This window comes from Trachurus japonicus, chromosome 16, assembly GCF_045865225.1.
Source record: "Trachurus japonicus isolate A0001 chromosome 16, Traja_1.0".
Lineage (NCBI taxonomy): Eukaryota > Metazoa > Chordata > Actinopteri > Carangiformes > Carangidae > Trachurus > Trachurus japonicus.
In genome coordinates, this window is record NC_140922.1 from 29874959 (window position 1) to 29902583 (window position 27625).

The 27625-nt window shown below is 43.1% G+C and overlaps 1 protein-coding gene across 2 annotated transcripts in view; it reads left to right on the forward strand.

The window, feature by feature from the left end:
* The window catches only part of ascc3 (activating signal cointegrator 1 complex subunit 3), a 192508-nt gene that overhangs the window by 10156 nt on the left and 154727 nt on the right, over nucleotides 1–27625 (forward strand). For both annotated transcript variants that reach the window (XM_085803025.1, XM_085803024.1), the window contains exons 4-5: nucleotides 622–1199; nucleotides 22009–22126. In XM_085803025.1, coding sequence (XP_085659151.1) covers nucleotides 622–1199; nucleotides 22009–22126 — 696 coding nt within the window. The remainder of the gene's footprint in view (nucleotides 1–621; nucleotides 1200–22008; nucleotides 22127–27625) is intronic.

A 27625-nucleotide genomic window follows, 5' to 3' on the forward strand; every position in this document is an offset into this window, starting at 1 on the left:
CCATTCATTAAGGAAAACATGAGTGATCAGACAAAATAGATTTCTCTTATTTTGAATGGGATTCAAATTAAACTGTCATGCATCCCAAAACAACACAATCATTAAAAAAAAGAAAAAGAAAAAGATCATCAGAGAGTCTGACCAACAATGGTACCAGACTGTGGCTTGGTATCAACAGAACCCCTCAATTTCCACTTTTATGAGAGCTTGAACACTGCTGATTGGCATTCTCACATCTTTGGATATCTTTTTATATCCTTTTTATGTTTTATAAAGTTGAACAACCTTCTCCCTCAGGACTTTTTACAGTTCTTTTGCTTTCCCCATGGCTCAGAATCCAGCAAAGTCAGTGCAGTAATGGATGAAATGTGCAGGTGTTTGTCAAGAGCCAGGAATCTCATTGAGTTTTTATACACAGACAATAAATACAAGCAATCAAGTTACAGGCGTGGACAGTTTCCCTGAGTAGCCATTTAAACCAGTCTGTGTCAATCTGTGTGTATATTATTAAACTTTTGAGCACAACTGTATGATGTGTCGTTGCATCCATACTCCACAGCTGGCTCTGGCTTTATTGACTATTGCAATCAGGACATAAATCCGTTGTGTTTTGTGTCACAGTGGGGACTGAGCATGGTCAGGAGGCCATTGAGAGCGCTGCTGTCTTCCTCTTCGAGACCTTCCACAACAAAGACCACGTGGGCACGGAGGAGACCCGGGCCATTAAACAGATGTTCGGCCCCTTTCCGGCATCTGCAGCCGAAACCTCCTGTGGCCTCGTGGCCCGGCTCGTGGCTCCGATCGGAAACTCCCGAGTTGAAGACTTCATTCAGACCCAGAGCTCCCGTCGCAACACCAAGAGAGGCCCCAGTTTCGGATCTAACATCGTCTTCTCGCACGACTGCTACACGTTGGACCCGCTGGAGGACCTGCCCGGGTCTGGGATCCAGGAGGAGAACGTGGACCTGGACTTCATCAACTTCCTCAACAATCAGCAGAGCGGGAGGAAGTCCACCAATGAGGAACATGCCTCCACTGCCGGACCATCCTCCAGCTCCGGGGACGGAGCTATCCTCAGGACGGAGGTGGAGAAGTACATGAACGCCGGCAACATGACGTCATCCAGTCCAGAGGAGCTGTGCACCTCCCTGTTTGAGATGTTGGCCTCCCACAAGAGTGACGATGAGCTGCAGAATGAGGTTTGTACCATACATTATACTATCAATACAGTACTACTGATAAACTATCTATCTTGGGGATTTTTTTTAACTCAGGTTGTATATTTTTTGATATATTACCTTAAATCAGATCTTGACAGAATTTCCCAGACTCACTATTCACTGTTCAGGATTTTGCAGAAGCCCCTTCGGCAGCAACCACAGCTTCAGTCCTTCTTTAAGGTATAAGTTTTGGGCTATTCGATTTTACCCAAATGTAAAATCCCAATTTCTGATTACGATTATGTTTTTGTGTGTGAAATGAAACTATACTAAAACATGACGTCAACTGACTGCCTTCCACTGATTGGCCAGAGTGTCACTGGCAGAGTCGTGAGCACAACGTCCGACACGAGAATCAGAGTTAAATGGTCCATAATCGAGGTGCAGACAAGTGAGTTTGGAGCTGACTAGAGAATTGAAAAAACAGAGCGAGACGATGCGGCTGTATCCAATTACCATTTATAACCGATTAATCGAACAGGCCTAGTATAAGTCTATAAGGGTTTTGAGTGGCCCATTCGAAGACAGCCAGAGATTTGTCCTGAATGCATTAGAGTTTTTTTTTGTTTCACCTGTACCAGGTTCCTCTCTTTGACTGGGCCCTCTATTTGTTTGCATTCATTCTGGACAGCACATCCACAGCCTGGTGCTGCCACCACCATGCTTCACCATAGAGATGCTTAGCCAGCTGATTAACAGTCATCAGGCATTGAATGATTTCAGATAAATCAAATGGAAAAATATTCTACTTCTGCTACGATGCAGCCACCTCTAGTCCTACATGAACCTCCAGCGTTTTCCTGACACATTACGAGTAATAACTTGTCAAAATGTTGTGGGAAGAACAGATTTGCCCTTAATTAGGCCTGAACACAAATCCAAATTTCAAGTGCTAGTCCATTGAGGACCATCTCTTCTAATTGGCTGCTTCGACGGCAGTAGGTGAGGTTGTTCTACGGACGGTCTGAGTAAAAACTGGTTTAGCTGACTTGGCAAACCCCCCGGTTAACAACACTGGAGCTGAGAGCAGCGAAGCAGTCAACAGAACAAGTGGTGCTGCCCTACATCTCCATCAGCCTCCTCTGTTTCCATTACGCTTTAGTTTGCAGCGAGGTAATTACAAAAAAACTGTGCCACGATTCAACAGACAAAGTGAAAAATGACCTGAGGAGGAGGAGGAGTGGCTTTAGGTGGAATTTGTGTTTGTTGCAGTGTTGTGTTTATTAATATTATTATTATTATTTGGGGGCTGTTATTGATTCTATAACCTTGACCTTCAGCTGCGAGCCTTTTGGGTTTGATCCACATGCTGGATCTATCATGTCCTGGCTGTTACATGACTCATCCTTGGCCTTTAGCTCTGGACCTTTTTAGACATCTCCAACTTTCTCCACGCCTTTGACCTTAATTGGTGATGACGACCCTTCGGAAATATTAAAAACTCAACAAGCAGAGGTCAGTCCTCAAGATCACAGTCTTAAGAATACTAATTGTTTTATCATTGTCGAGAATAGAAAATGAGATGAGATGAGATTCAATGAGTGCTACAAGAATATAATTTGATGATAGAATCTGATCTGGTCATTTTGTGTTTTCAGTATAATTTGACTTTTGATTGAAGTGTTGACATTTCACTCAATCAATTTACTAAATCCTTTGCCGTCTCATATATTCTCGTCACTTGTGGCTTAGTTTTTCCAACTCTGGAGTGAAGCAGCACCAGTTCTGTCTGAATCAGTGAAGAAGTCTTGAGAAGTGAGTGGTGTACTACTTTGTATCTGCCGTCTCTGTTAATGTTAATTCCGTCAGTAACTCCATGACGGGTCTAAATTAAACTTCGCTGTCGGTTTGTGTGCTCACGCTGCTGTCAGGCGCTTGTCAAAGATAGTTTGTGAAGGAAGAGGCTTTACTCTTTGCAACGTTGCTGCAGTGTTTTCTTTAGTTCCAAACAAATCCAGCAGAGTGAGACATCTTCTTCTGGACTTTCCTCCATGAGACATCAGTAATTTAAACTCACTTTATATCTATATCTATATCTATAAATAATGGGCATTAAATCCTAGCAACAGTGTTGTAATTAATACAATGTATTTGGTAAAGATATAAATTCAGCTGGACTGGAGAAGCAGGGGCATTTTTTAAAATTCTGGTATTGGTCTGGGTTTTACGATTGTCCATTGGGCTGGATTTGTCACACAGACCCAGCATCTCGGCTCCTCCTTTATTAAATATAAACACATTAATAAATTTTTTATCGCACCCCTAAAGTTCTTTATTTGCTCTTAAATTTTTCAACGTACGAGTCCAAGTGCTTCTTGTGGGGGGAAAAAATGTGGTGGAGTCCTGTGAATTTAGGGAGGTGAAAGGAAGAGTGCTGGAGTTTTGTTGGCACCGTTGTGTCTGCAGCAGTGGGAAATACTGCAACAGTGAAATCCATCATTATCCACAGCAAGTCTTTGCAAATTCAATGTGTAGATGCATCATTTGTTAAAGCCTGGATGTGCACGATTTGAACCCCACAGTCAAATCAAAAGCCAACAAAAGATGTCGATGTTCCCACTCACTGAGATGGAGGTGCTAAAAGCAACACTGAAGTTTCATTGGAATTATAAAAAATCTGACAGATTGTAAAAAAAAAAAGGATGTTTTTGAATTTGACTACCAACCTTATATTTTATGTCTTCTAAAATGTCTCTATGATACAAAAAGTGAAATCAGTGCAGTAGAGACATTTCCCAGGAAACCTCTATTGCATTGACCTGCTGTAACAGCACAGGTAAGAAGGCTTCCTCTTCTGTTTTGATCTGCCTCCACATCTGCCTCGGTGTAGGAAACAGACAGAGAGAAAACCTTGAAAAATCGTCCCAAGTGGCAGTTTGTGGGTTTCAGCCTTATTGTTCTCACCGGGAGGAAAACCTAACCAGCAGTGAGCAGGTTTCAGGCTTTATACAGCTGAGGAACAAGAACACCCAGCTAGTTAAAGTTAAAGGGATAGTTCAAAATTTTGGCAAATTGGCCCATTGCCATAATCCCTATAGTCATAGCAGTAGGTTCGTTACCTTTAATTGTCGGTGCAAGCTATTTTTAGAACGGTGGAGCAGAGCCGCGAGCTGCTCAGAGCTACGCTACGGAGGCTCATGGGATTTCTTGGTTTCCCTCATCAAACTCCTCAAATACACAATCCAACAACTCCAAAACGCTCTGGTGGACAAGTTGTGACCTGCACATTCACCACGCTATGAGATAATAACAGAACGTTACCAGACAGAGTTGTTTTAGAGGTAAATTCAGAGACTGATTGCTGAAAAACTGCCCTTAACGGGAACGTGCATCAGCGGTTTCGCATGAATTTACCTCTAAAACAACTCTGTCTGGTAACGTTCTGTTATTATCTCATAGCGTGGTGAATGTGCAGGTCACAACTTGTCCACCAGAGCGTTTTGGAGTTGTTGGGTTGTGTATTTGATGAGTTTGATGAGGGAAATCCCATGAGCCTCCGTAGCGTAGCTCTGAGCAGCTCACGGCTCTGCTCTGTCGTTCACCGATTAAAGGTAACAAACTACTGCTATGATTATAGAGATTATGGCAATGGGCCAATTTTCCAAAATGTTGAACTATCCCTTTAAAATATCCATTCAGTCATCGTCATTATTCAGAAAATCTGGACTAAAAATAAATATGATAGGTTAAGAGAGAGAGGGGAAAGAATGGTTTCATGTAAATATAGAGCAGGTTAAGGGAAGGCAGTGCTTCCCTTTAATATTTTTTTTTGCAGCGGTGGTGTCAGGCCAGTCTTCACCTCCTCCCCCCACCTTACGCTCCGTCACCTTTCTGCTGCCGGCTTGTTACTCACTGCCTCATTCACTAAAGCTGCCGCGCTGCTCTAATTTTGAAGAATGAGACGGTCCGGGAGGATCTCAAGCACTCGTCAATGACCCTAAACGATTGGAAGACAATGTCGGGCGCTCTCACTGCACATGTAAAATCATTAGTAGATGTGAGATTTTAGGGGTGGCACTTAAAATCTAGTGAGCTGAATGAATGTAGTGGAAACACTGGGACAGTTATTATAACACTAGCATTATAATATTAAGCCATTTCTGTCAGTTGTGTTGGAATTTAGCCCAAAGTTTATTGTCCAACAGGATTTTTCTTGTCGAAGAAAGTTGTTCAATGTCTTTAAATAGCAGATAGACTTATACACTTATGATTGTTGGTCTTACAATGAGTTGTGATCAGGAGCATTGAGATGGCAGAAATTGAAGGATTGTAGACCAACAAAAAAACCCCTGGTCTTCAGTCAATGGTTCTGTATTTCACCATTATCTCAAGGTGCATTGTCAACACTCTCACAAAGCACACACACTCTGCCTGTTACACACAAACAGAGTGTATTGAACATGCTCTTAGATGTCGGGAGGGAACATTATGCTGCCGTCTCAGAAGGTCAGATCTTCTTTGTGACATGTTGTGCGTCGTACAACCTCGTCATGTATCACGTCGTCTCCTGCACGAGGCTCTGCAGACAGAGAAGCTTGTTTGTTACCGACTGATAAATCAGCACAGTGTTTCCAATCATCACTTTAAATTTGTCCTAAGAAACAGAAGATTTCTTCACACTTTTCTTTGTAGAACATCAAATATTTCTAACCTTGTGTTTTGTGTTGTTTCTCTTCTGTCGAGGTGTGAGCAGAGTGTTGATTCACCTTGCCCACCTCCCCTTTTTTTGTCAATTTAGGACACAGAGAACCGCTGCATGTGTCAGGACTGGTCTCACTGGTCACAACTGGTGAAACATTGACTGAACCATTACAAACACCAAGGTGCAAATTTACCTGGCTTTTAAATGTAGTAGAAGATGGTGCTCTGATTGGTTTATTTATGGATGTTATCCCCAAAACACTTCCATGAATACTTAAGAAATTAACCACAACCTCTTATGAACTGCAAAACTGGAGAAGTGACTATTTTTTCCACTGGTAAACTTGCAGAAAACAAACACACCTTCCCCAAGAGCATGTGCATCGAAACTGGTGAAATTCTGTTCACAAGGTTTTGAGGTGCATGTTTTTTTGTTATTTTTGGGGGCTCAGAAATGGCAAGGCCTGTTTCCAAACACCGGCTGAAATATCTACCAAGATTTATAAGGATCTGACCGGCCATTAATGAGTGATCAGCTTCCTGTTGAGCCCCGTCCTTGGCATTGTTTTTTGATTGACCGAGGCCATGTTGAGCGTCTTTGGGTCATTGAAAAGCGCTATATAAAATAAATGAATTATTATTATGTTTTGTGGACCGATCCTGTCCATTTCTGATAGAACTGTGACATTAGTCATCCTTCCTCCTTTAACTGTCCTTCAACTCATCAGCAATAACCACAGCAATCGTGGTTGTTGATAATAAATTGGACTGTACAACAAATTGAGTGGTCATTTATTTTTTAGAAATCCCAGAGAGTTCATCATGGCCGACTTTCATGGTCCAAGAGGCTGATTGTAGAGCACACTGAGAAACTAATTGGCTGTACATTATGAGGGATGTGGTATTTCCAAAATTGCATGTTTGGGCCTGAAACCAGGGCTTCCATTGAGTGTCCAGCTTGGCTCATTTGGCATTTGCATCAGTTATCAGTTCCAGTTTCCAGCTCATGGCAGTTTGAGCCACGATATAAGACGAGACGACAAATAATAATTCAGCATAAACTCAATGGGGTTGTACTGTAGCCCTTCTGGGTCAGAACCCTGATAAAAGTCAGGATCAGGTGCATGTTGGACTTGTGTGTCTCATCATGTTAAAACCTCCAGCAGATACTTTTCGCCCTTTACATTTACCAGTAGATCAAGAAAGGGCTCCATCACTGTGCACTCTCTCTTGCTTTTGCTTTTTTACTCCAAGGCTTTCCTGCCCATATTATCCATATAGCTCCACCACAAAGGCACAATTGTACAACTTCAGTTGGTTATAGCTGGCTCCAATGTTCCTCACGTAGCTGACATTTAGAAGTGAACTCTCCCACTGACATCTTTAGATGTAGAATGGCCTCTGAGTTCACGTGTGTGTGTATGTGTGAAAGAGAGAGAGAGAGAGAAAGAGAGTGCACCTGCAGATTCTCCATGCATCTACCTCTGCTTGACTCCAAAGCCAACAGTTAAGTTTAAAGGCTCTGCACTTAGTGCCATTAAAGCCGACAATGGAGAGAAGCTGCCTCTTATTATTTCTCACTGGTGACCCTGGATTGCTGACATTTCGTGGCAGTTGCTGAGCACCAGAGGAAGGGTGGTACAGCAGAGTGCCATTTAGTTATATAATGTATGCTGATTGGAAAGGTAGTTTGTCTCTGTATGTTTCAGTAGCCTCACATTAAAGGTAGAGTCTGGAGTTTTGTGCCCAAAAATAAAAGCTAGACTTACACAAATGAAATCCGTCTTAATCATCACCTATGGGCTTCTAGTCTTGTGTGGTGGGGGCTGTGTCTGCAGAGCCCCCTCCCCCCTGCCTGTATTTTGGTCTTTTGCTTTGTTTTGTTGTGCACGTGGACGTTTCTGGGTGGAGAGCGAGAGAGTCTGTGTTTTCTCTTCAGCCAATGACAGAGCAGGTGAAGCTACGTGCAACAGAGTAGGAGGGCTCAGGTCTGCTAGCCGCACTAGCTGTCCTAGATGTTAGCGAGTGCTAACAAAGCAGCTGTCAGGACCGCAAAGAAAAAGAAATACAGTCTGAGTGAAGTGCTGGAGCCGCGGACGGATACCCGGATGTCACTGCCAACAAAGCCTTGATGGTAACAAGTATGAGGGCTGTTGTGGTGAGCTAGCTCAATGCTAACTGTTAGCATCCGCAGCTCTTCCCAGCTCACCACAAAAGCCCTTCTGCTCCTTACAACATAACACTGGAGGCTGCCGTTGTTGGTGACGGCCGGGTATCGGCTCCACATAAGCTCTATCTCCTTGTTCATTGTTGGATTACCTGGGAGTCCATTTTTATGTATAGTCTATAACCGTTTGATCTAAAATGGGAAAAAAAGGAACAAACAAGTTAGTCAGGTGAGCTCTGTCCTTTTAGGCGTAGATGTTTCTAGACTCTCCTTTTCCACAGGTCAAAAACCCACTAAGATGGGCTGACATTTCGCTTTTGTTGGAAATGGAGTCTGTCAAAGTCAAATGAGTCTGAAAAGATATAAACACAAACACACCCAGGTGAAAACACTCATTCTCACCCCTTTTTCCATCCAGTCAGAGCACAAAAACAAACCTTTCACCTGTCCAGCATGTTTCTACTAAACCAGAAAAATAACAGTCTGGCTTCCAGGAGTGAGCCCTGTCCTTAAACTAGTTTAAAATCATTATCAGAAAATACATTATGATTTCCCCTGTGGAAAATGGTTCAAAAAAGCCACTCCTTTCCCCTCCGACCCATTCAGTTCTGTTGCCTGTCCAGTTAATGGTTTGGTTGTGGTAAGAGGGAGAGGAGTGGCCCTTATGGTCCATAAATTTTAACTATCCTTTCTATAAAGTCTTTAACAGCTTGTGACTGACACCAGGTCGGGACAACATAATCACATTTTTTCTTTTAAATCTGGTTTGGTGAGACACTTGAGTACGACAACTGAAAAGCTGAAAGCGTCCTATGTGTAACAGTCCCAGTTCGTTTTACCAGTCTGCACAAACCGGAGATCTATGAATGAATGAACAGTAGAGTAGCCCATTACTAATTTCTAGTCCTCCATTCTGTTGTTCATTGTTGTTTACAACTAAAATATATTCATACATAAATTATTATTTTCACAAACAGAGAACTGTGAATTCTAGTAAATTGTTGTCATAAGACACATTATGAATATAACTGTGCTAAAGATTAGAATGAATCCAAAATGTGTTTTTCCCAAATTGGTGTTCATGTTGAATGCGTCTCGGGAGAGAGAGGAGAGAGGCCCACTGGTGCCTCATTACCAATAATTATGCTTTGGTTGTTCAAATTTTTAACATCTGAAAATTTAGGGAAAGGCGCTGTTGAATATTTAATCACAGATGAAGTTGGACATTCACACTCCTGACCTGTATTCTTGCAGACGTGGAGTTACTACACTGCTAATGCTTCAGAGCTGCAGGATGGTCGAGTGGTCAGAAACCTTTCCTTTTCAGACTCGGAGGAATCCACACCAAGGACAGAATTTATGAGTGTGCAGTTTGAAAAAAAAAGAAAAGAAAGGAAGAGAAGGTGAAGCCACCACAACCGCTTCCCACCCACCCACCCACTAACATATAGTACACTGGACTCAATAAAACACAGACATTCACAGGACCCAATAGAAGTTTAGACCACATATAAAAGAGACCACAGAGGGAGACAAAGATAACCCCAACAAAGACGATGGCTGACCTGACATCAAAGTGCGTCTGTTGTTTTAGTTCCCTGCTGTGCTGACTATTGCCTTCCCACGGGAGGATGGACTGAAAGAGCACGCCATCCCTCCATCCTGAAAAACCAACCCTGAAAGAGGAAGGGGGGAAAATATACTGCATTGTGTTGCAGTATAGGCCTTCAGATGGGGCTATTTTCCGATTAGATAGCAACAAACTTTACCTTCTCTTCTGTTTGGTCTGTCTGCAATATCGATGACTGTCTGTGCTGACCTGTCTTAATTGCATGCTGCTGCTGTGCACAGGATTTCTTGTTGTTTTTCTGTCACTTGCTAAGTGCCAGGTGGCTATATTTGGGAGGCTAAGCGGTGCAGCATATTCCGTACCAGGCGGATGGTAATTACCAGGTGCTCAGCCTTGGCAGCAGCAGCATGTTAGGGAGTGTTGGTGAGCCATAGGATGTGTATATACATGTTTGGTTATTAGGGCCCGAGCGGCGACTGCAAGTCGCCCAGCGAAAGCCCTATTGTAATTGCTCTGTTTATTATTATTCTTTCTTTCTTTCATTCTTTTTCTCTCAAAAGGATCGCATTTTTGGAGGCTTCAACATGCCCCAAAACGCGTAAATTTTGGCATGCACATTGGGACTGGCGAAAAATTTGATATTTTAAAGTCGTTGGAAATGGGCGTGGCCAAATGGCTAAATAGCGCCCCCTAGAAAATTTCAAAACATCAGCCCCGCCTTTGTGTGTCACCTAGACGAATGAAATTTAATGGGTTTATAGAACATGGCAAGACACACAAAAAAGCCTCTTAATGTCATGGTGAAATCACAACAGGAAGTCGGCCATTTTGATTTGAATTTTTGACCTGTTTGATCTAACTTCTCCTACAGATTTTGTCCGATTGACTTCAAATTGGCTAGAGACCACCGAGATGCCACTCTGATCAAAAGTTGTGCTCCGCAGGTCTCTAGGTCAAAGGGCGTGGCTTCTGGGGCCTTGAGGATTTTGGCGACTTTTCGTTTGCTCGCCATTTCACCTTCGAACAGCTCTAACGCCCACATACTTTATCCGATCAACTTCAAACTTGCTGGACATAATGTTGGCTCCGCCCTGAACGTCCCGATATATTAATTTCCTACGTCACTCATAGCGCCCCCTGGTGGTAACAGGAAGTGGCCAGGTTTTACCTTAACGTGTACTGATGCCACATAGTTGACCCCATCAACTTCATTCCACTTCTAAAACATGCAGACTAAGGTGGTGAAGCTACATCATGAACGCTGTGAAGCTACGAGTAATGGCGTCCGTGTGGCGACGCGGCGACCATTCCTCGCCATTAAAATACGTTTGCCTTTATGATGGCTTTAATGAACTCGTATCAACATGAAAATTGGTACACAGGTCCAGGGTCACGACCTAAACGTCTCCATATGCTCATAGGCGATCTCACTCATGTTGCCCCCTAGTGGAAACAGGAAGTGGCATATTTTACATCAACATTGTCCGATTTCCTCCAAACTTCATATGTGTGATGAGAGACTGACCCTGAACACACCTGCACGCATCCCATTACTGCCCCCTAGTGGATGAACCATTAACTGCTCATAACTCCCTCATGCTTTGTCCGATTCACTCCAAACTTCACAAGAGTGATGAGGGGCCGCCCCTGAACGCACCCACCTACAACTGCTTAGCGCCACCTGGTGGATGAACAAAACATTGCAGCCCCGACATGCCTCAGGCCCCGCGGTTGCATGTGTGAGCGAGGGCCCGTCATCGCCGCTTGCGGCTTTAATATATATATATATTTGGATGTGTGTGCAGGGGGATGCAGATGCTAGAGAGATGACTGTATGTTTATTTATTTATTTATTTTGCTGGCGGCTACTTATTTTCACTTCCTGCCCTTCCTCTCTCCCGCTCCAGCTGTTCGAGCTGCTGGGCCCAGAGGGGCTGGAGATGATCTCCACCCTCCTCCAGCGAAGGATGGCCATCGTCGACTCCCTCCTCGCTGTCCCACCTGATAGAATTGGCTTCCCACCAGGTGAGACAGCCGTATGGCAACCATGCCATCTCCACGGTAACTCAAAACCATGTTATCAACTTTTTACACGACACGAATGTAGATTAAGGATCGACAGATATGTTTTTTTTTCATGGCCGATACTGATGCTTATTAAAAATCAAGGGAACCGATTACTGATATTCAGAACCAATATTCATTTGGAGTAAAAATGACAAACAATTTGAATTACTCACCTGGGATTAGACTCAATACAGTAAACTTTTTGTTTGTTTTTTTACACAATGAAATTCTGTGATAAAAAAAAACCTTAAAGGTAGAGTCTGGAGGTTTTTGCTCAAAAATAAAGACTAGATTTATACAAATGAAATCCATCTTAATCATCACCGATGGGCTTCTAGTCCTGTGTGGTGGTCCTGGATGCTAGTGAGTGCGAGCGGGGGATGCTATCCGCCACTGCTAACACCTGCTAGCTTGCGGCTAACTTCCGCTAGCGGTGGTGGCTAGCACCCGCTTCCCAGCTCACCACAGTTGCCCTCCTACTCGTTGCAGCGTAATTCTTGAGGCTCCCGTTGTCGGTGGCGGCTGGGCATAAGTCCACCACTCCAGCGCTTCACTCGGACTGTATTTCCTTTTCTCTGCAGTCCTGACTGCTGCTGCTGCTGCTGCTGTCAGGGGCAGGAGGCTACACAGTTGAGCCTGGGAGGAGGGATTTGAATATTTTGTTTACAAACTGCAACGAACAAACCTCCAGACTCTACCGTTAAATCTCTGTAGAATAAAACAAACTCCAACACGAATCTTGCTTCAGTGGGGGTGGAGGGACATTGCTACACAGCCAAGAGTGGTGACTTCAGGCAGAGAGACGGCAGCATCGCAGTCAAAGAAGCGCATTTTAAAATAAATGTATTTTATTGGTTAGCAGTGTAAAAAAAACCCAGCTGAAACTGAATATCAGCCTATATTATTAGCCATGCCAACAATCAGTTGACACTGGCTCTGCCGAAGTCCGGTATTTTTTAACCCCTCCGATCAAAATGTCCGGTGAAAATATTCCCTCAAAGCACAATTTGGTTATCGGTTTTAAAATATATTCAGAATGTGCATCCCTATTTTCAATAAAAGTTAGAAATTGACATGCTTTGATATCATTCTTATATAGCCTGCATCATTTATCATTTCATGCTCAATAAATTCAGAGAATAGTTGACCGGAATTTCAAACACTTGTCTGGTAAATTGAAAACCTGCCGGTCACGCTGTCCGGTGCCATTGTTTTCTCGCGGAAACCCTGGGTTGACCCCTAATGTAGATCTCAATTTACATCCAGACCACAAGTAATTTGACCGTTACACATGAGCTTAAACACATTCACTCTGCAATAAAATGATGAATATTAGGTTAAACTGCAAAAGTTTCACCTTTAATTTAAAAGGGTTTGCATCACTATTGGAACAAGTGTATGTAGGAGAGTGAGAGCCCCTGGCCACTAATTATTTCTTAAGTAGCTATGTGTCCTCTCAAAGTTATTTACACATTAAAGCGCTCACATGTGCCTCAGAGTTACCATTTAGATTGAAGTAGAGTCTGTCAATATGAGGAAAGAGGTGACCATGCACGTGAAGAAGATGATAATGAGGTTTCTAAACAGCATAGATCCATCAAAGAGATATCAAAGGCAGTTGGTTAAACAGGTCAGCACATGAGAACCTGAAAGGTACAGGTCCTATGGACGATGGACGGATGTAGACGTTATTATGCATTTATGTAGAGTCCCTCTTAAACTACAGTATAGCTAGTGTGAAGCCTGATGATCAGATTGAAGCACCTTCCTTGTTTCAGTTCACATTAGTGGATTTTTGTTTGACAGGAACAATTAAAGCAGAAGTAAGTGATCCGGTCGTTTTGGCTAATGCTGCGTTCCAGGCAGGCTTTTGAAACCGTAAATTACAGCTTCAAGTCACGACTTACGACTTTGTAGCATTCCAGGCAACCCACTCGTGTTTTTCCGACCTGTTTTACCTGTGAAAGTCACCATAACGGCCACTCGTAACTTCCGACCCGTGAACTCGCACCAGATCGAACTGGTACGACTTCACAGGTCGGAAAAACACGAGTTACAGGCTGCCTTGAACGCACCATAACAGTCCTCGTCCCTACGTCACCACATTCAGGCGCATCCCTTGGCTGCACACACAGCCCTGCATGCCGTTCTCTCTCCTCATTGGATAAAACTTGTAGGATACGAGAAAAGTTTTCTCCTCGGCGCAGAGCAGAGTGACTGACAGACCCGTGTTTCGGTCCAAACACTCTATGTAAGTGATTGCTGTCGGAAGATATAACTATTTAAGACTTATATTAACACAAATATATCACTTACTTCTGCTTTAAGAGGAACATTTACAGAGCTGTCTGTTGACATATCATGGAAAATAAGGTTTTATCCAGCATTACCAGATCCACAGAGGACATGTTTTTTTAAATGCTCTCATATATATATAGAAATATGTTTTATTAGCTGTGTAGTACTGAAGTATTCTCACTGAATGCACTCGCTTCTTGTTGTCTGTATTATTTATTTTGCAAAACTTGGTGAGTAGTGAAATCAATAATGAGAGCTGAAAGCTGATGTAATAAAAATCTGACAAACCTATATTTATCCACAAGTTTCTGGCTTGGCAGAAAGAATCAAAGGCAACACAAACAAGCTTTTTTAAAAACTGATTGATCTTGTAAGACCGAGAGCTGCTGTTAAAAGCTGTAGCTGTTGTCATTTGCAGGATGAGCCTAATGTGTTAATGGCTTCACGTCAGACTTAAATGCCAGAGGCCAGCTCAAGAAAAAGTCCTGGACATTGTCGTCCTTTTGGATAAATTGTCCAAGCAAAGAAATTAACTAATATTATGTTATGTGAGGTAAAATGCCCCTACGTTCTGAGCTTCGGTACTAAAACTGAAAAGAAATTGGAAACAAATCTGTGTTCAGTTTAGTAAATCTCCTTTAACCAGCCACTTCACTAGTCTTACTGTTCTGCAAGATCTTGACCAGTCACAGTGATGAACGTCAGCAACAGCTTAACATATAGAAAGATGCTTCTACTGGTTGTCTGGATGGTGCAGATGAACATGATCTGAACACAGAACACCTCAAATCAGTAGCCAGAGGCAGATGGTGGTGGTTTTTATTGAACTTGTTACGATGATGATTCAAAAAATGGTCCCATCATGCTGTGTAATGTGACAGTAAAACATGCAGTGTTACTTAACCAAAAGCAGGAAAGGGAATAATGAATAATGACAAGACAGGATTAATGAGCTGATGTCATCATCCATTGAATCAACAGAATACAGATTTCTAATAGCCCAGTCTGAGGTGCGTAACATTGTATGGAATCAGCTTTGTGTCAGCTCTGTGTAACGGCCTTTAGTGCTGATGTGGCACTGCTCATATCAGAGGATGCAGATTTATCGACACATGTGTCCTACTGCCTTCAGATGGCTCCTGGGACTTTCATGTGCAACGGCCTGAAATCAGTGGGTTGGGAAGGCCTTGTTGATGAGATGGGGTCAGAGGAGAACGGGCCGACCGGTTGACAGAAAGGCCACGGTCGGTCAGATTACCGCCTTTTTACTCAAGATCCTCAGGATGCACAACATGTGCAACCTTGAGGTGGACGGGCTAGAGCAGAAGATCACGTGGCACGATCCAGCCAAGAAGATAAATCTGAGGCTTCGGGCACAGACTTACCGACACCGGGCAGTTGAAGACTAGAGAAACAAAGCTCTATTTCTGCTGAGGCAGCAGATGGTAGAGGGTCAGAATTTGGATTGAAAAGCCTGAAACCACAGACCCAATCTGCCTTGTGTCAACAGCTGAGGCTGGCGGCGGTGTATTGGTATGAAGAAGGTTTTGTTTGCTCACTGTTGGACCCTTAATACCAATCAATCATGGTGTGAATGCCACAGTCTGTCTGTCTGAGTCGAAGTTGCCCATGTTCACCCCGTCATGGCTCACTTCACTTTCTTCTAATGGCCACTTTATCTTGGTTACATCAACATGATACTAAAGTCAGTGGTTCCAGATCAATAAATCTGCAGAAATGATGTGATGCAGTGACGTCAAACTCAGAGGCAGTTTAAACATCTGGTGAATCTGTTATAATAAGGAGGAATTTACTCAGTGTTGGTGTGGTGTTCCTAATAAGTTGTCTCGTTAGTCTTTTTGTTTGAGAGAGAGTTACATACACTAATCCTTTTTTTTTTTTGGATGCTTATCAAAAATGTTATAATTTATCGGATACACCATTTCAGCTTTTTCAGTCCCAATACGAATACCTGGGCTTATGGTATCGGCCGATACACACTACTGATCCCAAACCACAGTTGAATCAATAAACTGTACACCTTACCATGTGTAAGACAGCGAAGGCATCAGGCTTGACTTTAACATTACTTTCCTAGCTTTGTAAAATGTTGTTGCTCTGTGTTTGTTGTCTACCGGCATGCTGCGTTTGCTGCTGAAACACAATGAAGCACGCCTCACAAACATAGAACTGAAGTGAATAGATCGGTGTCATAGATCAGCCCCATTATCCCATACACGATCTAGGTATTTAGTCAATATCTGGGCCGATATCTGATCTTAAAATCAGATTGGTGCATCCCTAATTATAATATCACACAGAGCAAGTAAAGTAAATAAATATTTTTAGATTTTTGTCATCTCTAATAACGGTCTTTATATGTGACTGAGGCTACATTTATATGGAATCGCGTCTTCACTTTTTATTCCGCGTTTAGACAAGCATTTTTGGGGTGTTAATCCGCATTACACGGAGACGCAACGGCGGAGCGTTTTTAAGATTTCCACTCTGGAGGGTGGTTTCACTGGCCCCGAAAACGCCGTCGGCGTCTAAACGAAAGGCACATCCGATGAAATATTTTGCCATTTTCATCCGTGAGCGTTGTCATGTAAACGAGTCAGTATCAGTTGGGATGAACTAAGAACTACTGCTACCACTCTGTATTTACTCTGCTGTTTCCCTCTGCTGTAGTGCAGGTTTATGGTCTGTTTGCCATCAGATCTTTGTGTTTGGAGTAAACTACAACAGCAAACATCTGACAGAAGAGTCTAAAACATTTGTGGCTTGGGATTTGCAGAACGTTACAGTTTTCTTCCTACTGTAACTGATAGTATAAATGAGCTGATCCGGTCGTCTGTGGTCTCCTAGACAGGTTGGTTCTGTATCAGTGTGAGTTTTTTGTTTTTTTCTCTCTGTGTAATGAATGGAGTATGTGATGATAAATTAGGGCTTGTAAAAAGTCATCTGTTGTTTTCCTTTCTCTCTGCCAGTCCAGATTAAGATACGGCCACAACCGAAAAACAAAGCTCTCGAGCATCTTTCTCTCTCTCTCTGTAGATCTCATCAATTGACGTTATAATCAGGACTCATATTTAACATCTGAAGAGCCTGGAAGATTACTCTCCTTCCCCTCTGCTCTGCCTTATACAGATTAAAAACTGCCATTAATGAGTGTATGATCAACGTCTACCATGAGTCCAATTTATTATGGACAGATGTGTTGAGATGAGATTTCATGGTCCAAGAGGCTTTTTGTAGAGCACACTGAGAAACTAATTGGCTGTACATTATGAGGGATGTGGTATTTCCAAAATTGCATGTTTGGGCCTGAAACCAGGGCTTCCATTGAGTGTCCAGCTTGGCTCATTTGGCATTTGCATCAGTTATCAGTTCCAGTTTCCAGCTCATGGCAGTTTGAGCCACGATATAAGACGAGACGACAAATAATAATTCAGCATAAACTCAATGGGGTTGTACTGTAGCCCTTCTGGGTCAGAACCCTGATAAAAGTCAGGATCAGGTGCATGTTGGACTTGTGTGTCTCATCATGTTAAAACCTCCAGCAGATACTTTTCGCCCTTTACATTTACCAGTAGATCAAGAAAGGGCTCCATCACTGTGCACTCTCTCTTGCTTTTGCTTTTTTACTCCAAGGCTTTCCTGCCCATATTATCCATATAGCTCCACCACAAAGGCACAATTGTACAACTTCAGTTGGTTATAGCTGGCTCCAATGTTCCTCACGTAGCTGACATTTAGAAGTGAACTCTCCCACTGACATCTTTAGATGTAGAATGGCCTCTGAGTTCACGTGTGTGTGTATGTGTGAAAGAGAGAGAGAGAGAGAAAGAGAGTGCACCTGCAGATTCTCCATGCATCTACCTCTGCTTGACTCCAAAGCCAACAGTTAAGTTTAAAGGCTCTGCACTTAGTGCCATTAAAGCCGACAATGGAGAGAAGCTGCCTCTTATTATTTCTCACTGGTGACCCTGGATTGCTGACATTTCGTGGCAGTTGCTGAGCACCAGAGGAAGGGTGGTACAGCAGAGTGCCATTTAGTTATATAATGTATGCTGATTGGAAAGGTAGTTTGTCTCTGTATGTTTCAGTAGCCTCACATTAAAGGTAGAGTCTGGAGTTTTGTGCCCAAAAATAAAAGCTAGACTTACACAAATGAAATCCGTCTTAATCATCACCTATGGGCTTCTAGTCTTGTGTGGTGGGGGCTGTGTCTGCAGAGCCCCCTCCCCCCTGCCTGTATTTTGGTCTTTTGCTTTGTTTTGTTGTGCACGTGGACGTTTCTGGGTGGAGAGCGAGAGAGTCTGTGTTTTCTCTTCAGCCAATGACAGAGCAGGTGAAGCTACGTGCAACAGAGTAGGAGGGCTCAGGTCTGCTAGCCGCACTAGCTGTCCTAGATGTTAGCGAGTGCTAACAAAGCAGCTGTCAGGACCGCAAAGAAAAAGAAATACAGTCTGAGTGAAGTGCTGGAGCCGCGGACGGATACCCGGATGTCACTGCCAACAAAGCCTTGACTGGTAACAAGTATGAGGGCTGTTGTGGTGAGCTAGCTCAATGCTAACTGTTAGCATCCGCAGCTCTTCCCAGCTCACCACAAAAGCCCTTCTGCTCCTTACAACATAACACTGGAGGCTGCCGTTGTTGGTGACGGCCGGGTATCGGCTCCACATAAGCTCTATCTCCTTGTTCATTGTTGGATTACCTGGGAGTCCATTTTTATGTATAGTCTATAACCGTTTGATCTAAAATGGGAAAAAAAGGAACAAACAAGTTAGTCAGGTGAGCTCTGTCCTTTTAGGCGTAGATGTTTCTAGACTCTCCTTTTCCACAGGTCAAAAACCCACTAAGATGGGCTGACATTTCGCTTTTGTTGGAAATGGAGTCTGTCAAAGTCAAATGAGTCTGAAAAGATATAAACACAAACACACCCAGGTGAAAACACTCATTCTCACCCCTTTTTCCATCCAGTCAGAGCACAAAAACAAACCTTTCACCTGTCCAGCATGTTTCTACTAAACCAGAAAAATAACAGTCTGGCTTCCAGGAGTGAGCCCTGTCCTTAAACTAGTTTAAAATCATTATCAGAAAATACATTATGATTTCCCCTGTGGAAAATGGTTCAAAAAAGCCACTCCTTTCCCCTCCGACCCATTCAGTTCTGTTGCCTGTCCAGTTAATGGTTTGGTTGTGGTAAGAGGGAGAGGAGTGGCCCTTATGGTCCATAAATTTTAACTATCCTTTCTATAAAGTCTTTAACAGCTTGTGACTGACACCAGGTCGGGGACAACATAATCACATTTTTTCTTTTAAATCTGGTTTGGTGAGACACTTGAGTACGACAACTGAAAAGCTGAAAGCGTCCTATGTGTAACAGTCCCAGTTCGTTTTACCAGTCTGCACAAACCGGAGATCTATGAATGAATGAACAGTAGAGTAGCCCATTACTAATTTCTAGTCCTCCATTCTGTTGTTCATTGTTGTTTACAACTAAATATATTCATACATAAATTATTATTTTCACAAACAGAGAACTGTGAATTCTAGTAAATTGTTGTCATAAGACACATTATGAATATAACTGTGCTAAAGATTAGAATGAATCCAAAATGTGTTTTTCCCAAATTGGTGTTCATGTTGAATGCGTCTCGGGAGAGAGAGGAGAGAGGCCCACTGGTGCCTCATTACCAATAATTATGCTTTGGTTGTTCAAATTTTTAACATCTGAAAATTTAGGGAAAGGCGCTGTTGAATATTTAATCACAGATGAAGTTGGACATTCACACTCCTGACCTGTATTCTTGCAGACGTGGAGTTACTACACTGCTAATGCTTCAGAGCTGCAGGATGGTCGAGTGGTCAGAAACCTTTCCTTTTCAGACTCGGAGGAATCCACACCAAGGACAGAATTTATGAGTGTGCAGTTTGAAAAAAAAAGAAAAGAAAGGAAGAGAAGGTGAAGCCACCACAACCGCTTCCCACCCACCCACCCACTAACATATAGTACACTGGACTCAATAAAACACAGACATTCACAGGACCCAATAGAAGTTTAGACCACATATAAAAGAGACCACAGAGGGAGACAAAGATAACCCCAACAAAGACGATGGCTGACCTGACATCAAAGTGCGTCTGTTGTTTTAGTTCCCTGCTGTGCTGACTATTGCCTTCCCACGGGAGGATGGACTGAAAGAGCACGCCATCCCTCCATCCTGAAAAACCAACCCTGAAAGAGGAAGGGGGGAAAATATACTGCATTGTGTTGCAGTATAGGCCTTCAGATGGGGCTATTTTCCGATTAGATAGCAACAAACTTTACCTTCTCTTCTGTTTGGTCTGTCTGCAATATCGATGACTGTCTGTGCTGACCTGTCTTAATTGCATGCTGCTGCTGTGCACAGGATTTCTTGTTGTTTTTCTGTCACTTGCTAAGTGCCAGGTGGCTATATTTGGGAGGCTAAGCGGTGCAGCATATTCCGTACCAGGCGGATGGTAATTACCAGGTGCTCAGCCTTGGCAGCAGCAGCATGTTAGGGAGTGTTGGTGAGCCATAGGATGTGTATATACATGTTTGGTTATTAGGGCCCGAGCGGCGACTGCAAGTCGCCCAGCGAAAGCCCTATTGTAATTGCTCTGTTTATTATTATTCTTTCTTTCTTTCATTCTTTTTCTCTCAAAAGGATCGCATTTTTGGAGGCTTCAACATGCCCCAAAACGCGTAAATTTTGGCATGCACATTGGGACTGGCGAAAAATTTGATATTTTAAAGTCGTTGGAAATGGGCGTGGCCAAATGGCTAAATAGCGCCCCCTAGAAAATTTCAAAACATCAGCCCCGCCTTTGTGTGTCACCTAGACGAATGAAATTTAATGGGTTTATAGAACATGGCAAGACACACAAAAAAGCCTCTTAATGTCATGGTGAAATCACAACAGGAAGTCGGCCATTTTGATTTGAATTTTTGACCTGTTTGATCTAACTTCTCCTACAGATTTTGTCCGATTGACTTCAAATTGGCTAGAGACCACCGAGATGCCACTCTGATCAAAAGTTGTGCTCCGCAGGTCTCTAGGTCAAAGGGCGTGGCTTCTGGGGCCTTGAGGATTTTGGCGACTTTTCGTTTGCTCGCCATTTCACCTTCGAACAGCTCTAACGCCCACATACTTTATCCGATCAACTTCAAACTTGCTGGACATAATGTTGGCTCCGCCCTGAACGTCCCGATATATTAATTTCCTACGTCACTCATAGCGCCCCCTGGTGGTAACAGGAAGTGGCCAGGTTTTACCTTAACGTGTACTGATGCCACATAGTTGACCCCATCAACTTCATTCCACTTCTAAAACATGCAGACTAAGGTGGTGAAGCTACATCATGAACGCTGTGAAGCTACGAGTAATGGCGTCCGTGTGGCGACGCGGCGACCATTCCTCGCCATTAAAATACGTTTGCCTTTATGATGGCTTTAATGAACTCGTATCAACATGAAAATTGGTACACAGGTCCAGGGTCACGACCTAAACGTCTCCATATGCTCATAGGCGATCTCACTCATGTTGCCCCCTAGTGGAAACAGGAAGTGGCATATTTTACATCAACATTGTCCGATTTCCTCCAAACTTCATATGTGTGATGAGAGACTGACCCTGAACACACCTGCACGCATCCCATTACTGCCCCCTAGTGGATGAACCATTAACTGCTCATAACTCCCTCATGCTTTGTCCGATTCACTCCAAACTTCACAAGAGTGATGAGGGGCCGCCCCTGAACGCACCCACCTACAACTGCTTAGCGCCACCTGGTGGATGAACAAAACATTGCAGCCCCGACATGCCTCAGGCCCCGCGGTTGCATGTGTGAGCGAGGGCCCGTCATCGCCGCTTGCGGCTTTAATATATATATATATTTGGATGTGTGTGCAGGGGGATGCAGATGCTAGAGAGATGACTGTATGTTTATTTATTTATTTATTTTGCTGGCGGCTACTTATTTTCACTTCCTGCCCTTCCTCTCTCCCGCTCCAGCTGTTCGAGCTGCTGGGCCCAGAGGGGCTGGAGATGATCTCCACCCTCCTCCAGCGAAGGATGGCCATCGTCGACTCCCTCCTCGCTGTCCCACCTGATAGAATTGGCTTCCCACCAGGTGAGACAGCCGTATGGCAACCATGCCATCTCCACGGTAACTCAAAACCATGTTATCAACTTTTTACACGACACGAATGTAGATTAAGGATCGACAGATATGTTTTTTTTTCATGGCCGATACTGATGCTTATTAAAAATCAAGGGAACCGATTACTGATATTCAGAACCAATATTCATTTGCTGTAAAAATGACAAACATTCAGAATAACTCACCTGGGATTAGACTGAATACAGTGAACTTTTTGTTTGTTTTTTTACACAATGAAATCTGTGATAAAAAAACCTTAAAGGTAGAGTCTGGAGGTTTTTGCTCAAAAATAAAGACTAGATTTGAAATCCATCTTAATCATCACCGATGGGCTTCTAGTCCTGTGTGGTGGTCCTGGATGCTAGTGAGTGCTAGCGGGGGATGCTATCCGCCACTGCTAACACCTGCTAGCTTGCGGCTAACTTCCGCTAGGGGTGGTGGCTAGCATCTGCCGCTAGCACCCGCTTTCCAGCTCACCACAGTTGCCCTCCTACTCCTTACAGCGTAATTCTTGAGGCTCCCGTTGTCGGTGGCGGATGGGTGTCCACCACTCCAGCGCTTCACTCGGACTGTATTTCCTTTTCTCTGCAGTCCTGACTGCTGCTGCTGCTGCTGCTGTCAGGGGCAGGAGGCTACACAGTTGAGCCTGGGAGGAGGGATTTGAATATTTTGTTTACAAACTGCAACGAACAAACCTCCAGACTCTACCGTTAAATCTCTGTAGAGTAACACAAACTCCAACACGAATCTTGCTTCAGTGGGGGTGGAGGGACATTGTTACACAGCCAAGAGTGGTGACATCAGGCAGAGAGACGGCAGCATCGCAGCCAAAGGAGAGCATTTTAAAGTAAATGTATTTTATTGGTTGTGAGTGGAAAAAACCCCAGCAGCTGAAACTGAATATCAGCCTATATTACCGGCTATGCCAACAATCAGTTAACCCTGGCTCTGCCGAAGTCCGGTATTTTTTAACCCCTCCGATCAAAATGTCCGGTGAAAATATTCCCTCAAAGCACAATTTGGTTATCGGTTTTAAAATATATTCAGAATGTGCATCCGTATTTTCAATAAAAGTTAGAAATTGACATGCTTTGATATCATTCTTATATAGCCTGCATCATTTATCATTTCATGCTCAATAAATTCAGAGAATAGTTGACCGGAATTTCAAACACTTGTCTGGTAAATTGAAAACCTGCCGGTCACGCTGTCCGGTGCCATTGTTTTCTCGCGGAAACCCTGGGTTGACCCCTAATGTAGATCTCAATTTACATCCAGACCACAAGTAATTTGACCGTTACACATGAGCTTAAACACATTCACTCTGCAATAAAATGATGAATATTAGGTTAAACTGCAAAAGTTTCACCTTTAATTTAAAAGGGTTTGCATCACTATTGGAACAAGTGTATGTAGGAGAGTGAGAGCCCCTGGCCACTAATTATTTCTTAAGTAGCTATGTGTCCTCTCAAAGTTATTTACACATTAAAGCGCTCACATGTGCCTCAGAGTTACCATTTAGATTGAAGTAGAGTCTGTCAATATGAGGAAAGAGGTGACCATGCACGTGAAGAAGATGATAATGAGGTTTCTAAACAGCATAGATCCATCAAAGAGATATCAAAGGCAGTTGGTTAAACAGGTCAGCACATGAGAACCTGAAAGGTACAGGTCCTATGGACGATGGACGGATGTAGACGTTATTATGCATTTATGTAGAGTCCCTCTTAAACTACAGTATAGCTAGTGTGAAGCCTGATGATCAGATTGAAGCACCTTCCTTGTTTCAGTTCACATTAGTGGATTTTTGTTTGACAGGAACAATTAAAGCAGAAGTAAGTGATCCGGTCGTTTTGGCTAATGCTGCGTTCCAGGCAGGCTTTTGAAACCGTAAATTACAGCTTCAAGTCACGACTTACGACTTTGTAGCATTCCAGGCAACCCACTCGTGTTTTTCCGACCTGTTTTACCTGTGAAAGTCACCATAACGGCCACTCGTAACTTCCGACCCGTGAACTCGCACCAGATCGAACTGGTACGACTTCACAGGTCGGAAAAACACGAGTTACAGGCTGCCTTGAACGCACCATAACAGTCCTCGTCCCTACGTCACCACATTCAGGCGCATCCCTTGGCTGCACACACAGCCCTGCATGCCGTTCTCTCTCCTCATTGGATAAAACTTGTAGGATACGAGAAAAGTTTTCTCCTCGGCGCAGAGCAGAGTGACTGACAGACCCGTGTTTCGGTCCAAACACTCTATGTAAGTGATTGCTGTCGGAAGATATAACTATTTAAGACTTATATTAACACAAATATATCACTTACTTCTGCTTTAAGAGGAACATTTACAGAGCTGTCTGTTGACATATCATGGAAAATAAGGTTTTATCCAGCATTACCAGATCCACAGAGGACATGTTTTTTTAAATGCTCTCATATATATATAGAAATATGTTTTATTAGCTGTGTAGTACTGAAGTATTCTCACTGAATGCACTCGCTTCTTGTTGTCTGTATTATTTATTTTGCAAAACTTGGTGAGTAGTGAAATCAATAATGAGAGCTGAAAGCTGATGTAATAAAAATCTGACAAACCTATATTTATCCACAAGTTTCTGGCTTGGCAGAAAGAATCAAAGGCAACACAAACAAGCCTTTTTTAAAAACTGATTGATCTTGTAAGACCGAGAGCTGCTGTTAAAAGCTGTAGCTGTTGTCATTTGCAGGATGAGCCTAATGTGTTAATGGCTTCACGTCAGACTTAAATGCCAGAGGCCAGCTCAAGAAAAAGTCCTGGACATTGTCGTCCTTTTGGATAAATTGTCCAAGCAAAGAAATTAACTAATATTATGTTATGTGAGGTAAAATGCCCCTACGTTCTGAGCTTCGGTACTAAAACTGAAAAGAAATTGGAAACAAATCTGTGTTCAGTTTAGTAAATCTCCTTTAACCAGCCACTTCACTAGTCTTACTGTTCTGCAAGATCTTGACCAGTCACAGTGATGAACGTCAGCAACAGCTTAACATATAGAAAGATGCTTCTACTGGTTGTCTGGATGGTGCAGATGAACATGATCTGAACACAGAACACCTCAAATCAGTAGCCAGAGGCAGATGGTGGTGGTTTTTATTGAACTTGTTACGATGATGATTCAAAAAATGGTCCCATCATGCTGTGTAATGTGACAGTAAAACATGCAGTGTTACTTAACCAAAAGCAGGAAAGGGAATAATGAATAATGACAAGACAGGATTAATGAGCTGATGTCATCATCCATTGAATCAACAGAATACAGATTTCTAATAGCCCAGTCTGAGGTGCGTAACATTGTATGGAATCAGCTTTGTGTCAGCTCTGTGTAACGGCCTTTAGTGCTGATGTGGCACTGCTCATATCAGAGGATGCAGATTTATCGACACATGTGTCCTACTGCCTTCAGATGGCTCCTGGGACTTTCATGTGCAACGGCCTGAAATCAGTGGGTTGGGAAGGCCTTGTTGATGAGATGGGGTCAGAGGAGAACGGGCCGACCGGTTGACAGAAAGGCCACGGTCGGTCAGATTACCGCCTTTTTACTCAAGATCCTCAGGATGCACAACATGTGCAACCTTGAGGTGGACGGGCTAGAGCAGAAGATCACGTGGCACGATCCAGCCAAGAAGATAAATCTGAGGCTTCGGGCACAGACTTACCGACACCGGGCAGTTGAAGACTAGAGAAACAAAGCTCTATTTCTGCTGAGGCAGCAGATGGTAGAGGGTCAGAATTTGGATTGAAAAGCCTGAAACCACAGACCCAATCTGCCTTGTGTCAACAGCTGAGGCTGGCGGCGGTGTATTGGTATGAAGAAGGTTTTGTTTGCTCACTGTTGGACCCTTAATACCAATCAATCATGGTGTGAATGCCACAGTCTGTCTGTCTGAGTCGAAGTTGCCCATGTTCACCCCGTCATGGCTCACTTCACTTTCTTCTAATGGCCACTTTATCTTGGTTACATCAACATGATACTAAAGTCAGTGGTTCCAGATCAATAAATCTGCAGAAATGATGTGATGCAGTGACGTCAAACTCAGAGGCAGTTTAAACATCTGGTGAATCTGTTATAATAAGGAGGAATTTACTCAGTGTTGGTGTGGTGTTCCTAATAAGTTGTCTCGTTAGTCTTTTTGTTTGAGAGAGAGTTACATACACTAATCCTTTTTTTTTTTTGGATGCTTATCAAAAATGTTATAATTTATCGGATACACCATTTCAGCTTTTTCAGTCCCAATACGAATACCTGGGCTTATGGTATCGGCCGATACACACTACTGATCCCAAACCACAGTTGAATCAATAAACTGTACACCTTACCATGTGTAAGACAGCGAAGGCATCAGGCTTGACTTTAACATTACTTTCCTAGCTTTGTAAAATGTTGTTGCTCTGTGTTTGTTGTCTACCGGCATGCTGCGTTTGCTGCTGAAACACAATGAAGCACGCCTCACAAACATAGAACTGAAGTGAATAGATCGGTGTCATAGATCAGCCCCATTATCCCATACACGATCTAGGTATTTAGTCAATATCTGGGCCGATATCTGATCTTAAAATCAGATTGGTGCATCCCTAATTATAATATCACACAGAGCAAGTAAAGTAAATAAATATTTTTAGATTTTTTGTCATCTCTAATAACGGTCTTTATATGTGACTGAGGCTACATTTATATGGAATCGCGTCTTCACTTTTTATTCCGCGTTTAGACAAGCATTTTTGGGGTGTTAATCCGCATTACACGGAGACGCAACGGCGGAGCGTTTTTAAGATTTCCACTCTGGAGGGTGGTTTCACTGGCCCCGAAAACGCCGTCGGCGTCTAAACGAAAGGCACATCCGATGAAATATTTTGCCATTTTCATCCGTGAGCGTTGTCATGTAAACGAGTCAGTATCAGTTGGGATGAACTAAGAACTACTGCTACCACTCTGTATTTACTCTGCTGTTTCCCTCTGCTGTAGTGCAGGTTTATGGTCTGTTTGCCATCAGATCTTTGTGTTTTGGAGTAAACTACAACAGCAAACATCTGACAGAAGAGTCTAAAACATTTGTGGCTTGGGATTTGCAGAACGTTACAGTTTTCTTCCTACTGTAACTGATAGTATAAATGAGCTGATCCGGTCGTCTGTGGTCTCCTAGACAGGTTGGTTCTGTATCAGTGTGAGTTTTTTGTTTTTTTCTCTCTGTGTAATGAATGGAGTATGTGATGATAAATTAGGGCTTGTAAAAAGTCATCTGTTGTTTTCCTTTCTCTCTGCCAGTCCAGATTAAGATACGGCCACAACCGAAAAACAAAGCTCTCGAGCATCTTTCTCTCTCTCTCTGTAGATCTCATCAATTGACGTTATAATCAGGACTCATATTTAACATCTGAAGAGCCTGGAAGATTACTCTCCTTCCCCTCTGCTCTGCCTTATACAGATTAAA